Source organism: Arvicola amphibius, chromosome 8 (assembly GCF_903992535.2).
Source record: "Arvicola amphibius chromosome 8, mArvAmp1.2, whole genome shotgun sequence".
In the NCBI taxonomy this organism is placed as follows: Eukaryota; Metazoa; Chordata; class Mammalia; order Rodentia; family Cricetidae; genus Arvicola; species Arvicola amphibius.
The window spans coordinates 23,429,813-23,445,190 of NC_052054.1; the positions used below are offsets into that span (position 1 = coordinate 23,429,813).

General features: G+C 38.5%; 1 protein-coding gene across 3 annotated transcripts in view; it reads right to left on the reverse strand.

The window, feature by feature from the left end:
- Window positions 1-15,378, reverse strand: part of Adgrg6 (adhesion G protein-coupled receptor G6) — a 131,594-nt gene that overhangs the window by 38,188 nt on the left and 78,028 nt on the right. For 2 of the 3 annotated variants that reach the window (XM_038340103.1, XM_038340106.1), the window contains exons 5-9: window positions 12,753-12,821; window positions 10,523-10,609; window positions 5,173-5,258; window positions 3,315-3,367; window positions 2,104-2,169 (exon numbers count right to left, since the gene is read on the reverse strand). In XM_038340103.1, the coding sequence (XP_038196031.1) occupies window positions 2,104-2,169; window positions 3,315-3,367; window positions 5,173-5,258; window positions 10,523-10,609; window positions 12,753-12,821 (361 nt within the window). The remainder of the gene's footprint in view (window positions 1-2,103; window positions 2,170-3,314; window positions 3,368-5,172; window positions 5,259-10,522; window positions 10,610-12,752; window positions 12,822-15,378) is intronic. The other variant, XM_038340104.1, reaches the window with a different exon arrangement.

Below are 15,378 nucleotides of genomic sequence, written 5' to 3' on the forward strand. Positions count from 1 at the left end.
CCCTTATCATTGTTATTTTTCTTTCCCATCTGAAAACAGAAACGACTCTATGGCTCCACAGTGGCCAAGCTCTATCTCTTGTGGCCGTCGGCCATTCATCATTTGTTTAAGTCAGTCCCTCTGTGGTTTCAGGTTCCCTGCCTGTCTAGGCATTGAAGCACAGCAGCATTATCAGCTGCCTAAGCTGCAAGTCTGAATTGAAATGGAGAGTTCGGGGGGGAAAGAATGAATGAGAAACTAGTAGATTGTGGTGTGAGGCAAAACTACAAGAGAGGCTACAAAACCTTGTCAGTAAACATAAGAGTAGACAGAATAGGTTTTTCAAGAGAGGGGGAAGCTATAAAAAAAAAAGGACAATGCTGAGAATTTATAACAAAGGAAAACGAAGAAAGTGGATTTTCCCACGAGCTAGAGTGGTTTATTCTCCCTATATTTTTTGGTGACATTATTCACTGGTTTGACAGACCAGGAAACTGAGATTGTATTTATTTAAATGTCCTTCAAACAAGAGCTCTGAGTGGCTGGCATACACCAGCTGTGGCTGATTTTGGTGCCATCAGTAATAGAATAACCTCCTGAGTAAGCTGATGGGATGCTCAACTCCCACGGGCACTACTGTTTCCACTTGAAGCTATTCTCATCCCAAATGCTATGTAAAGTACCCGCAGAGGATCCTAGCTGCTGCTGGATTCATTACTGGAGTCTCAACATAATGTAGTAGTAGATGTGGGAAAGGGACATTTTCCTAGGAAGAGGAGAAAAGCCTTGTCATTTACTATCCTAAAATAAGTTATTCTGTTTTCAGATCTTAAAGGAAAACGAATGATGCCAGAATAAAAACCTCCCCTAATCAAACAGTGTGATGCCATTTATTGAATTTAAGTAGAAATGACAAGTTGATAGTTCCAAACATTTGTTTTCTATATTTCCAATATTAAGTAGAAAGGGAAATTAATAAAGTTCTCTGGTCAACTCTCAAATACAATTTTATGTGTATCTTCTTATAGTAGCAATACATGATGGCTGTGCTTTCAGTTTTTTTAAAAAAATCCTTAATTATATTTTGGAGTGTGCTTGTGCATGTGTGTGTGTGTGTGTGTGTGTGTGTGTGTGTGTGTCTGGTGTGTATGTGTGTATCTGGTGCGCACGTGTTGTGTTGTGTGTTTCATAGAGCACCCGTGGAAGTCAGAGGACAAGCTGTCCCGTTCAGTTTTCTCTTTCCACTATGTAGGTACTGGGGATCAAACTCAGGTCAGCAGGCTTGGCAGCAAGCGCCTTTGCTCAACGGACCATTTCATTACCCAGTGGCTACATTTTCATAATACCTAGTCGGTAAATTAAAGCCTAGCAAGGTTTCTAAGACTATCAGCCTTTCCAATGATTTGTTACAAATTTATGGAGATACAACATACAATCCTAAGACAAGTATTTGTTTTTCACTCCAGGATTTAATGGTTTTTCATTTTGTAGCATTTCGAAAATCCTGAGCCTTATATGTCAACTGGTTGTGCATGCTGGGCATAGCCATTAATCACCTATGTGTTAAGTTATGATCCTGATACTAATTTAAAAATGGAGACTTTAAAAATGGATATAATTGTATATACTAAAAATATTTGGCTCATATTCTTTATATTTTTATATGCTATAACATGTAATTATGATCTTACAGTGGGGCTGGGTGAAGGGCAGTTCTGTGGCTAGAACCCAGGACCCAGGACCCAGCACATCCTAGGCGAGCGCTATCAATACGCCACTGAGTTTTACCGCTTGCTCTAAACTTTTCCCTTTGAAAAGTCTTTTTGGAATTTTGAATAAAGGATGATGGATTTTGAAGACATAGAAATCTAGCCAAGCTCACCGACCCCTCTCAAGTGCTCTGCTTCTCAAGGACTTTTCTTAGACTTACATTTCAACCCCACTTACTCTCTTTCTGTCTCAGATAGGAGAAAAATGTGATGTGCTTTCATGCTGAAGAAATAGTGTGAACGTGCTAGGCAACCCAAAGGTTTTCCTCTGACCATCATTTCACCTTTTCCCCAGACAGTCAAAGCAATGAGCAGGAGAAAGATCACTACACTTTCCAGGTCTCCTCAGTGTTACCTTTTGTCATCATCCAGGGTATCTCTCTTGACTTTAATCCTGTCCTCGCCTGTGTTTTGATGAATACTGTAAAGACAGACAGGTGTGTGTTATGAAGCTCAACCAGTGCATCCAGTCAAAGACAGATATATGTGTCAACTATCAATCCCATTCATTGTGTCCAGTCATAGACAGACACATGTATCCATGATCAGTTTCTCACCCATTATGTCCAGCCCTCTACAGCAAAACTGGGGACGGGGAAAGAAGCAGTCAGAATGGATATTCTAAGACTATCTTCCCAAGTCTGTGTTCTGCGGTGCCCCGTCTGCAGAGCTGGCTAATTGCATCTGTGCTCTCATGAAGATCCACGGTGCGTTTTAGTAGACCACAGGCCCTAAGACACTCTGAGAAGGAACCTGATTGTGTTTGTTAAGTGAGCTACCTCCTAGACTTATGATAATTTGATGTCTTTCATGGGCTTTTACAACTCTGATATTTAAGTATGAAATTACAGAACACATGATTGAAGGAGCCTGTGTGGGCATTATTTAGTAAAAATTTTAAGTAGAAAAAGTAATAAAAGCTAATTTTGAAAAAAGGTTGCAATAAGACTGTTGATATTTTATTTTGTAGAGAAAGTGGTCTCTAAAATGTGGTGATGTAAACAGAGACTGTGCGTTCATTTTCTGGACACCTAGACCCAAATAATTACACAAAAACTATATTAATTACCAGTTTGGCCAATGGCTCGGGTATATTCCTAGATAGCTCTTACATATTAAATTAATACATCTCTATTATTTTATAATTTACCATGAGGCTTGTGGCTTGTTACCTCATATCTTGCTTCTTGGGCAGCTACATGGTGTCTGCTTGACTCCACCTTCTTTCTCCCTGCATTCAGTTTAGTTTTCCAAACTACCTATATTCTGCCCTGCCATAGGCCAAAGTAGGTTGTTTATTAACCAAATGATAATAAAACATATTCATAACATACAGAGGGGAATGCCACATCATGGTGACATACCCAAAGCATCCTTACTGTGATCTTTTAAGGAAAGCCAAACAATTTCTGACTATGATTACCTTCTTGTAATTTTGTTACATAAGAAAACTTATTATATTGGTTCAGTTATACACATAGAATCAATCACACAGGTGCTAAGATACAGTCTGAGAAGGAGCAGTAAATTAAACATTTCTATTTCTCAGATAATAATTGCATTTACCTGATATTAACCACGTAAACAGTGTAGTTCCAGTTCTGGAGGGTCGAATTGAGCTGGAAGACACAATGGGAAAGGATGAGTTTCAGTAATGCTTAGAAACATTCTTTTCTGAGTCAAGGTTGTCCCTCTTCCAAAACATGAGCTGTCATTGGGAAAGAAAAGACCCTGGGAAAATGCTGCAGAACCGCAAGGGTGAAAGATAAAGGAAGGGTTGGTTGTTGGGCCAGAAAAGCCAAGGAAGTCATGAGTGCCACTTCTTTTCATCCACACATTAGTCACTGAAGAAGATACTACATTCCCACACGAACTCCACACTCTTGCTTATGAAGAAATAGAGTCTGGAGAGATGAAATAGCTTTTTCATAACCATCTGTTAATCACCAGCAGATCTCACACTGGAACTCAAGCTGCTGTGGTGCGAAACACTGTCATTTCCTCTCTAGCTAACGGTCTACAAAACCCCAATAAACACGGTCATTTCCTCTCTAGCTACCAGTCTACCAAACCCCCATAAACACTGTCATTTTCTCTCTAGGTAACAGCCTACCAATCCCTTGATAAACACTTTCCTTTTGTTACATTAATTACTGAGATGCAATTGAACATGTTTTGTGGTCATTGCCATCTCATAAGAACATCAGTGGTAAGAAAAAGTATTTAAGTAGAAAAAAAACATCTTTGCTAAAGCCCCATGGTATTGGGATGAAGCCAAAGTGGTTAAAAGTGATCGTATGGGTCAGAATATAAACAGCAAATTTCTATGGTGCCACCACATGAAATCCTGTTACCTTTAAGTATCTCGCAAGGCTAATTTAGTCATATTCCATACACACCTTTAGTTTTGTTGTAAACATTACTAAAATGCAATGTAAATTTTTTTAAAAATTGGCAAAATAATGACAACTATTTTCTGTGTACTTATGTTGGGTGTGCTTTATCTAAGGTTGGTACTTGGAGCCAAAGTCTTTCAGATTTCTGATTTTACCCCCCAGATTTAGAATATTTGCATGGACTTCCTAGTTTATCATCCTTAACTCAAATACTCAAGAGATCTGTCAGATTTTGAGTTTTCAGGTCAGATGATCTCTGTAAAGGGCGTTGGGGTGTGACGTTTTCAAACATCCTCTTTGGGAACTTGCCTCACAAATGAGAAGGAGCTAATGAATCTTAGCCTCCAATGGCAATGGTGTTGGGAAGAAAACTACACAGGACAAGATGAAAATGTAAAATTGCACCCTATCTAATGCAAGCCCACCAGTTAGTGCTCATTTCATGATTAGTAATACCAACCATGGCTTGAGAATGAAAAGAAATAATTTCATATTTAGAAATCATTCTGCCCATAAAAACAATGAAAAAGAACAGTGTGGAAAGAAAATGGGTTGCAAAAAGGCATCCTTTCTCCACAGCTTTTTCCCTGTCTCATCACTGAGCACATAATTCCTGTTCCAATCCAAGGAGACTATCCCTCTTCGTGTACATAAACAGAAAGCCTTGTTTCTGTCTAGTCGTATACTTTTTAATTTTATTTCTAATTATGTGTACGTATATGTGTCTATATGGGGGGTAAGCACATACAATTGCAGTACCCAAAGAGACTAGAAGTGGGTTGCTCCCCTGGAGCTGGAGTTGAGGGAGTTGTGAGCCACCAGATGTGGATGCTGGGAACTGAAGCTGGATGGTCTTCAAGAGCAATACGCACTGTTAGCCACTGGGCCGCTTCTCTAGCACCCCATTCATATATTTATAATGAGCATTACTTGTGCAGTAATAGAATCTACGGTTTCATTCATTATCTTTCCCATCTGTAAAGAAGCTGAAGTTTTAAAGCCAGAATCAAGGGAATCAGTTCACTTACCCACTCTGCTACCTTGCTCTGTACTTTTACTTCAGGGTGATTAAGGTCGTTGTGAATCACAACAGATATTCTATACATTATTCCATCTGCACATTGGAAATAGGATAAAATTTAATTATTTTTTACCCTTGGAACAAACAATGCAAATTCATAATCACATCATTCCACATATGTTTAAGCACACAGGCACAGGGTGTTTGGAATAAGTTTGATGTTAAAATTACTCTTGCAACTGCTTAGAAGGAGCTACTGAATTGTTTACTCATAGATACTTTCATTGCTTCTAAACCACCACTTGGCTATGACCATTGTAATGCTTGCAAGCTAGTTTTTAATTCTATAGACCTCTGGTACCTAAAGATGATAAAATGAATTTTCTATATGAAGTTTGGTTTTAGTTAATAAGAAAATACACTTTTTTAATCATGGTTAAAAATGGTAGTTTGGGAACGTGAAACACTAAGTGATTTGAATCCTTGGCAAGATTGATACTGGAAATAACCAGGCACACGCATGCCCCCTCTCTGGTGGGTCTTTCCTCCCTGCCTGCTTTGCTTCTCCTCAGAGAAGTATTGCATGAAATCTGAGCAAACTTCTCTCATTTAAGTTTCTAAGTATAGCCCCTCTCCCAAAATAGAGAGGAGGAAGCCTAATATTTACAGGGAGAATTTTAAGTGGTTTAATGAGCTTTATAAAGAAAGCCATATTCGAAAAGAAGGTTTTGTTTTTCATCTTAGTGGCTCTTTAAAGTAGTTGAGTCTTTAAATGAGTTCGGGTGAATGAACTCGGCCGAAAAGTTTTGTTTGAGTAACTGGGTGCCACACAGGAGCTAACTGCACCACACGGGACATGACTCAAAGTAACCAATGGGAAAAAAAAAAGAAACACCCTTTTAAAATTGAAGTTAAAGTGACGGGGAAAACAGATATCTCTTAGTGTGAGCCATATTTATGCATACTTTTTGGTAAGCCTTAAGTACAAAACATGAGATATCTAGAAATATATAATTAAACAATGCTAAGGAGTACATTCAATGCAAATTTGGGGGAGGCAGTGCTAAACTATATATAAAAGCATGACTTTGGAAAGTCCCAGCTGTACCAAAAATGCAAATCCTAGTTCTGTAAGTCCCATGTGAAATAGTAGGAATTTCTACCTTATATAGTAACTCAAATATGCAAAAATTAGTTCAAAGACCAGTGAGCTTAGTTTATACAGACAAGTTATTTCAATGTCTAAAACCCCCATTGTTTTAATGATCTTGAATTTTTTATTTCTTCAAAACATGTTCTGAGTGGAAACTATTTAGACTCATGTAAAAGAGATGACATTAACTCTGTTTTTTAAAAAAATAACCTACACATAACAGGACTCCTCACATGAAATCATGGACCTGCTGAGTGCTTAGAGGAAATTCAAGTTGCAGAGTGCAATGTCTCAGTATCCTGGGCTAGTCTATGAAGCCAGGGAGGCTTGGAGTGTTTCTAAAAGCTACCACTAGATGGAGCACTAAATATAAGTCATTTTTTTTCTTAGCTTGAACATACTACAAAATGGTAAAAATGTAAATATTTTAACCACTGACATTTCTAACATTTTATGGAAACATCCAAATATTTAGCCCAGTTTCTTTCCATTTTAAAGGTTTCCTGCCCTACCTTTTTCTTCAGTTCATTGTTTTCAGAAAATGAGACATTCAGCATCAGACAACCTTAGTACTTTTTAGCACTATTTATGAAAGTTGTACCTAGATTAAGATCTCAAATAAACTAGTGTCTCATACTAAGGTTCTTTTGTGTTACGAAGAATTAGTCTCTGCCCAGAAACCACAGAATTACCAACTTAGTTAAAACTTAGTGGGGCCTGCTTGTTACTTATTTAAATTTTTTTGAATTATGGGTAATTATGTGATACTCAGGACAGGAACCAAAGGAATTAAAAAAAATGAATGCCTACTGGTGGGCTGGTGACAGGGATTTTTTTTATTGAGAAATTAATTTGCTTAAACACTGTTACTGGGTATATGTCTAGGCTCATCATGTTATCAGAGCAGCAAGTCATGTCCTATAGACAGAAAATGATATTCTTGTATCATGGCCATCCACAAATCTTCATGAATTCAAAAGATGTTGTTCCAAAAATTTCATATAGACCAGAAGACCCTCTGATAGACTTAACCAGGAGGAGGAGGAAGCTGACTAAATAAGTATGTATATATTTAATTTCCTGTCAAGTACCTCTTCCAGTCATATCAAACTTCAGAGAGCTATTGCAGATATAGTATTAAGCAGTATTTCATACTGTAGATCTCCAGTTAACTATCTAAGTTCCTTGAAGATTATAAAAATTATCTCCAAAGTTATGAAACAGGATTGAGATGATGAAACTGAATGTATTTATTTGAAAAAAAAATTGAAATCCAACTAGCATGCTGATTTCACATTATTCCTCCAAACTGACAAGGAGGCAATTAGGTCAGTTGCATTTATACTATGAATGGCAACCTGCCTGCCCTTGCATGTCCTGTTTCTTTAAGATATCTGGCGTATAAAGCTACAATGACTGCTGGACCCACACAAAGGTCCTGCAAGCAAATTTGTTATTTGATTAGCTGAACATATGAGAAATTGGAAGGAATATTGAAACTTGCACTTGTGACTAGGATTTCCACAATAATGAGGACCAATGGAGCTAATACTTAGTTGGGCTGCATGTGCTTAGATCATAAAAGTTCACCAGTTAGTAGGGTTGGTGTTGATGCAAGCAGAGACAATATCATTGGGAATGGAAATAATCATTATTCCAGGAGCAATTGGGGGAAGGCCAAGGAGATTGGGCAAAGATTCATTATTTGTGGGAACACCTGGACATCTCTGACATCCTGAAATACCTGTGAAAAGCTGCCTAAAAGATGGCTCTCATGGTATGTAATGTGAGGTAAAGAGATTTGCAAAGAAAAATAAGATCATGTCACAACAATCCGAACCAATCTGGGTGCTAAAACAAGGCAGTATATCTGATCATCAAGCGATCTAGCTCTCTCCCTTAATACATTGGTAGATTATTATTGATAAACTCAGTAAAATTCTGATAGCCCAGAGTTAAGGGAACTGGACAGAGTTAAGGGAACTGGATAATAGACTTGACAAGTTTTCCCAATCTTCTTGACAATGGAAAAATAGGATTTACTAATAAATCAGATGCTAGCCTGAGAATGTTTACTGTACCAGTTTCTCAAAGAACAAGAAGTTGCTGGTAGCACGTGAATGACATTGGAGACTCCGCGACATGACACGACTGTGATTTTATTACAGTGGAAAAACTCTCAGTCATTTAAAATTTGGACAGAGGGGAAAACCTTATTTGAGTTTTTTTTTCTTTGCAGTACGTTGTTCCATACTTTTTAGAAAAGATAACGAAAGGCTCAGATAGTGGGGCCTCCGCAATCCAGTAGACTAGAAGAGATCATTGTGGAACACTATGTATGGCACTGCACTTATTTCAAGTTTTCATTTCTGTAGTTATGGTTTCTTTATATAATAGTGAAATCCCATGTAAGTAGAGATAAAGAATGAGTCAGCCATCGCATGAAAAGCACATGGTAAAAATTGCTAGGATGACAAAAAATAATTGGAGCACAAAAGTTTGAGATGATTTTCGCCACACAGTGACCTAATACCGAATGGCTAAAATTATATGTTAAGCACAACAGTCATCTGAATTCGCTTCTTCTTTATTAATGTGGTCGAGATAAACCATTTTAATGGGCTGCAATATTTGCCTGCTTTGTTGAAACGCCAATGAAAGTTATGACGCAGAGATGGACGGCCTGAACAAGGCTCCCTTCAAGAGCGTTAGACCCCGCATGAATCAGCGGATACAGCTCCAGTCCACCAAGTTACGGGCTCTGAAGCACCCATGTCAATGTTCTTGGGCAGCAGAGGACGTGCCAGTTCTGAAGGGAAGGCGCCACAGAGGCTCTTTGTGTGCTCGTACAAAGAGGGAAATACTTAGTTAGAATTGTAATATTCCCATCTGATGGCAGGAGTCCATGTGAAGTACGCACTGGGACCCAACACTGCTGCTGCTTGCTGTGAGGGAAGGGGAGGGGCCGGAATCATAAATATCTGCATTTCCTTGAATTGATGTCCTTATAACCGTAACAAAATGTATATCCACGTTTCATGTAAAATATTCCATACTTCTAATGGGAATGTCCTTACAAAGGAAGTTCATGTAATCTCTAAAGCTATAAGAAAAAGAATAAACTATATGGGTTTATTTTTCCCTGGATTTTGGGTTTCTGGTGATTACAGATGTTTTGACCTTACAAGCTACAGGCCTGGATTTTATAAAAGCTTTTTGCCTTTAGTATCTCATATTTGAGAATATTACTTTGTTGAAGGCAATGGGGCAATCACTTGATTGGAATGTGTCTTTATTTTAAGACTCTGAAATCACTAACTTCAAATAGCAAACAAAATGTGATCCATATATGAGACAGAATTAAATAAAGAATTGGTCCAACTGGTTTTCCCTTTACTGGCTTCCTACAAGACATAGCTACCACAGTTGAACATTATAATTACTACTAATAGAAAAACATAAAAAGAAAAAAATAGCAGGAAATGCTGGAATTACTTGAAATTTTATCATTCAGAAATTGGGGCTCTAAGGGGAAATCAGAGTTAGGGCACTTGCTTGGTTGGTGAAACACTGGATTTAAGTCCCAGTACAGCAAAACCACCCCCAAACTGATTGGTAACTTGACTGATAACCCATCCTCACCAGCGTTCTTCAAGAAGTGGTAAAAAGGTGTTAACTGTTACCATGGCCACCAATACAAATCTCACAAGTGTGTAAGCACAGAGCTGACTTCCACGAAAACTTAAATGCCAAGAATCAGGTGTCTGGCACATGATAACATCCTTTAGAAACCTGTTTCCTCAGGTGGTACCCTTTGGAGTGCATTGAGAAATCCTAGTTCTCAAACAAACAGAAAGTTCCTCAGGTGTGCTAATTTGACAAAACACCATAAAAAGCAAAGCACCCCTTTCCCCGTCTCGAACATATTATAGTGAAGGTAAACTCGTTCTGATTAAATATCTTTTCCTTAAAATCTTCTCTGAAAGAAAATAGCTCAGAGTGAAGAAAAGAAGTATTCGGCTCTACTGGCTCAGCGGGGACTCAAGACACAGTGATGTTTGTTTTACTAGTCTTTGGATGGGCTAATGAACCAAGTGTTGGCAGTTATAGAACTTTGCTGGAACACTCTGTCTTTCCACTCTCAGAATACAATTTTACATACTGTAGACACCCCACACACAGGATCTTACCAAACGAGTCTTACCATTCTTTGGTTTATGGATTCTGTTAGTAACAGGGATATTAGTGGTGACAGTGGGTGGTGGTGTAGTACTAGGAGGGTTTACTGTAGCTGGCAATAAAGATGAGAAAGATGCAATTTTAAAAGGAGCATAAAACAGTTAATATGGACAAGCAATCTACAGCTACTATATGAAAATGCACAAAAGAATTGAAACCATTTCATGCTACTAATACAGAAGACTAAAAGCTTGCAATGCATAAAATGAAGCAAGGCTTTCTATGGTACATTAAGAATCAGTTTGCATGGCTTTGGTGCTACATTGCACAAAGGCCCAGAACTGACACAGAAGGACTGGAGGAAACACAGTTGGATTCTATACCTACATCTGCAATTGAGAGGCTAGTAATCCTATGGGAAATTACTAACTCTTTCCAGAAACTAGTTCCCAGAGACCACTGAAAGAAAGTTAAAAGCAGGCAATCTGCATAAATTTACATCTTAGAAGTTATCTAAACTAAGTCAAGTCTGGACTGGTGCACAGAGACAAGAGAAATAAAATAGCAAAATAAAATGTATCTCTCCTTGAAAAGATAAACGAAAAAGAAAAACAAGGGATGATGTGGGTGGACTAATCCAATCATTTGGAGGCCCTGGAAACTTCACAAACCCTAGTGGGTAGGAAATATTTTATAAGGACAACTCATAAGTCCTATGGCTAAGCTGTTTGTCTGATACTTGAAAATGCACAAACAAGAAATACTTTTGCATTGTTTTGACAGCTTCTTTCTTGGAGATTGTATGCCCCTGTAAGAAGAAAACTAACCCAGCACACAGCTGTCCTTCGGTTTATCTTATGGATGTATTTGTGTTGGAGCATAATCATGCATACGATGATTATGTTATATCTTTTTAATTGTTACTTAAGTATAAAACAGGGAAGGGATGAGCCAAAAAATCGCCTTCCAAAGGCGCCAGAAAAAATGCTGAACTCCTTGATGCAAAAATGTGTGCAGTGACAATGATTTTTCCATTGCAGAATAATATAAAAACTTAAGAATGGGAACAATTTTCCTTTTTGTAAATCAAAACTGGGAATAATTGTGTTCACCCTAATCCAAATGCATCATGAAAATATTTGTGTTCATTAAGGAAAAAGCAGGAAATACATGAGGAGAATGCTGAGTTTCTGGTCCTTTGGTTCACAGAATGAGTTCTTTAGATACTTATATTAAAATAATAAAAAAATTAATGAATTGTCAAAATCTTTGGATCAAAGGTCTTCTGGTATGTTTTTATAAATCTGTTTCATAACTTCATGGAGTTCATGGGAAAAAACACCAATGTCATTTTCTTGAGGAATTGATTGGTAATAATATTCATGTTATCTTAGAAGGGAAATCCAAAAATAGTGCGTTTCCTCCTTGCCCTGCCTGGCTGACCCTCAGACTGCAAAGAGCCTAAATTCTACTTGCATGATCTTACTTTCAATCTGTCGCCTCTGTGCCATGATCCTCTTAACAAAGCCACCTTCTATGGGAAGGCATACCCATGATTCTAATGTGGAGCATAGAAGATGCTACTTTTTATAGAGGAATTTAGCATGACAATGGAAAAAAATTAGAAAGAGCAATGATAAGTTTAAGCAATATATTTTTGTTATATATTGTATACATATGTAATTATATTAGCATACAGCTACTTAGTACATAAAACAATTTATCTACAATATAATCATCAATCATCAAAATAACATAGTAATATTAACATTAGATTACTTTAACAATTTTTATCAAAATATTGAAGTTATAAGATATAACACAAATTGCCCCATTGGTCTTATCTTCAAATCTTATCTAAATTATTCAAATAAGCTTTTCTATCAATTTATGGATATGAGCACTTCTTCAAGATACTGTCCAACTGCATATCCAAGACACTTGCAATAATCTTGAGAAGAAAAATGGGGAGAAATGAAACCAATCCATTCAAGCAATATATAACCATTCACATTTTGAAAACCCTGCTGCATTTTATGGAAATACAGCCAATGTGGCCATTATGTCCTGACAACGTTATTTGTGCACACGGGTAGTATGCACTCACACAGCAAAAATACACCCGATATTCTGTTTTGCTGTTTCTGTGTTCCAGGTGAAAATTAAGAGACAAACCAAAGCACTGACAACATCGTCCCTAAACAGCAAGCAAAAGAACACAAAAAAAGTTCAGGAAGATGACAGCGACTTCCTACCTTGACAGAGAGTCCCCAGATCTGAACAGTTCGTCAGCTCAGCTGTGGGCAGCGGGACCAGGTAGGAACCTAGGTCAACACAGAAACATTATCCAAATTTAACTTGTGATTTGCTGATATTATCTAAAGAGTCAATATTATGAATCATGTAATTGGTAAGGCAAAAACAGTCCTCAGAGAGTCAATCAACAGTGTTCCAACATGAAAGGTCTTGTAAGGTTACCTTAATTTCCTCAAATGCACAACTGAATAATTAACATTGCCCTCAAAATCTTGAGCTCTAATTTTCAGTCATTCACACATGAAAGGAAAGAAGCACAACTGTCCCTTTAAATTTGTGTAAAACCTTTTGGTGTCTTTTTAAATAATGAACTATGAAACTCAGATGCTCTCTGTTGATCTAAATCTTTGTGGGATAACTATGGGCTTAACTTATTGCAAAATAAGGCATTTGTTTAAAGAAATAATTAATCCAAAGATATACATTATACATACATCATACATATATACTATATCTCTAAATTTGAAAGATGTTTATGTAGTAGTGAATTCATTCAAATGTTTAAACATTTGTCCAACTTTCCCATGGGAAAAATATGTGAAGGCAGAGCAGGTGCATGAGCTCACAAAGTATGTTTAATTAGGTAAGTGATAGACACAAACAGAAAACATCTAGCTTAATGGCATCTAGGGATGTATGGTTTCCTTCTTTTCAGGTGCCGCAAGCTCCTGGCTCATGGGAAGAATTCTAGTACATCAGAAAGGACCAGCCCTGCAGGCAGGCCTATGATGTGATATTTGCTGGCAAGAACTACATCATGGATCTCTGCAACAAAGACAGACACTTTACCTACAGTTGATGACATGTGGAGAAAAAAATTCCTGCCACCACGCTGACTTTCACAGAGACACCAACAGAAGCTAGCCTCCCTGTAACATATGCCAAAGTACCTAGGGAAGAGAGTCAACCTTGGGGTGGCCAACAGGAAGCTGTGTCATCAGCTTGGTGAGAAGAATGAGCAGGAAACATAGTACACAGGCACTGAGGTGACAAGAGCTCTAAGGCCACAGGATTTCCAAAACATGTGCCTATGTGGTACTGGAGAGAGCTGGGAGTGCACACTCTTGTCACTACTGTATTAGAGTAATTACAGAAAACTGAGAAAGACCAGATATATGTCAGCGCAGCATGTTCAAGACCTTCTAGAAAACAAATGGCAAGAACACTGAGGCCCTTAAGTCTTTCTCCCAATACTGAATCCCATACACAGTAGATGCGTGCTCAAGCTTCATTAAGCAAATTATGAATGAGTTAATCCCAGTATGAATGACAGCTAAATTTAGGCTAAACTCTTTTTTAAAAAGCAATGGGATTAAACGAAGGGGTGCTTGGTAAGACTACAGACTGTGGTTTGAAAATAGCCATTTTGTGGCTCTGGGCTCTGATTGTTCTTCATGGACGGGCTCTGTGGGAGCCTTCTCAGCTTGGTCGATCACCTTCCTGGACCTGGGGGGAGGTGGGAGGACCTTGGTCTTAGCATAGAGTGGGGAACCCTGATGGCTCCTTGGCCTTGAGAGGGAGGGAGGGGAGGTATGGGTGGAGGGGAGGGGAGGGAAGGGGGAGAAGGAGGGGAGAGAAGGGGGAGAAGGAGGGGAGGGAGGGGGGAGGAGGAGGGAAGGAGATGGAAATTTTTAAATATAAAAAAAAAAAAAAAAAAAGAAAATAGCCATTTTGATGTGGGAAGATGCAAGAAGGTAAAGTAATATTAAACATTCAGGTTTGATATCACATGTCTCAACAAGATAGACTGAGAGAGAGAGATGGGCACAAAGAATATGAAATAGATTGTGCAAGATTCAGTGACTAATTGGAAAGAGGAAGAGAAAGGGAAGGAGGGAGAATACTTTGCTGAGAAACTAGGCATGATGACATCGTAAATGGAGAAAGGAAGCAGAGAGATCACGGATTATCTTCTGCTATGTCTGGCAAGGAATGCCATTTGCCTGTAGGATGTCTATAGTTCACACGTGAGAAGCTGTCTTTCTATAAGGGGACCAGTCAACAAAAGGTACCAATGAGACTGTGCTCACCCCAGTGTGGGTTCAAGGAGAGAACAGATTAAACTTTAGCTACTGCTATATTTAAGTTTCCAATGCAGAGATTTGGGGGGGGGGGGGATAAAAGCAGCCCTTGGTCAAGGTGGCTTCACAGAATTTAAGTAAGGAAAGTTGAATGGAGGGTGTGGCGACAGAGAGTGGAACTGGAGGGTTGAAGAGATAAAAGTCTGAAAAGCCCTCTAACTCCTCTGTACAAGAATCAGTGCCAGTCTTGTGGGAACAATGAAAGTCAGGCTGAGGCTTTTGGAGAGTGAATGTGGCAGGAGGAAGCCTGGTTGTGCAAGGAAGCAGAGATAGGAAGGGGGAGTTTTGAAGATCGAAAACCTAAGCAAGCGTGTGCCCTGGGAAAGGCATGCGATGTGGCAAAGTTGAGGGAAGGCAGAGACAGAGGGGAAACTTATCTTCAGAGTTTTCTGCCCCTTGTACAAGTCCATTTTTTTTTTTCAGACCCTCCACTTCTACAGGCACTTTTAGCAAGGACTTCTGAAAACTAACAAGCCTGTCAGAC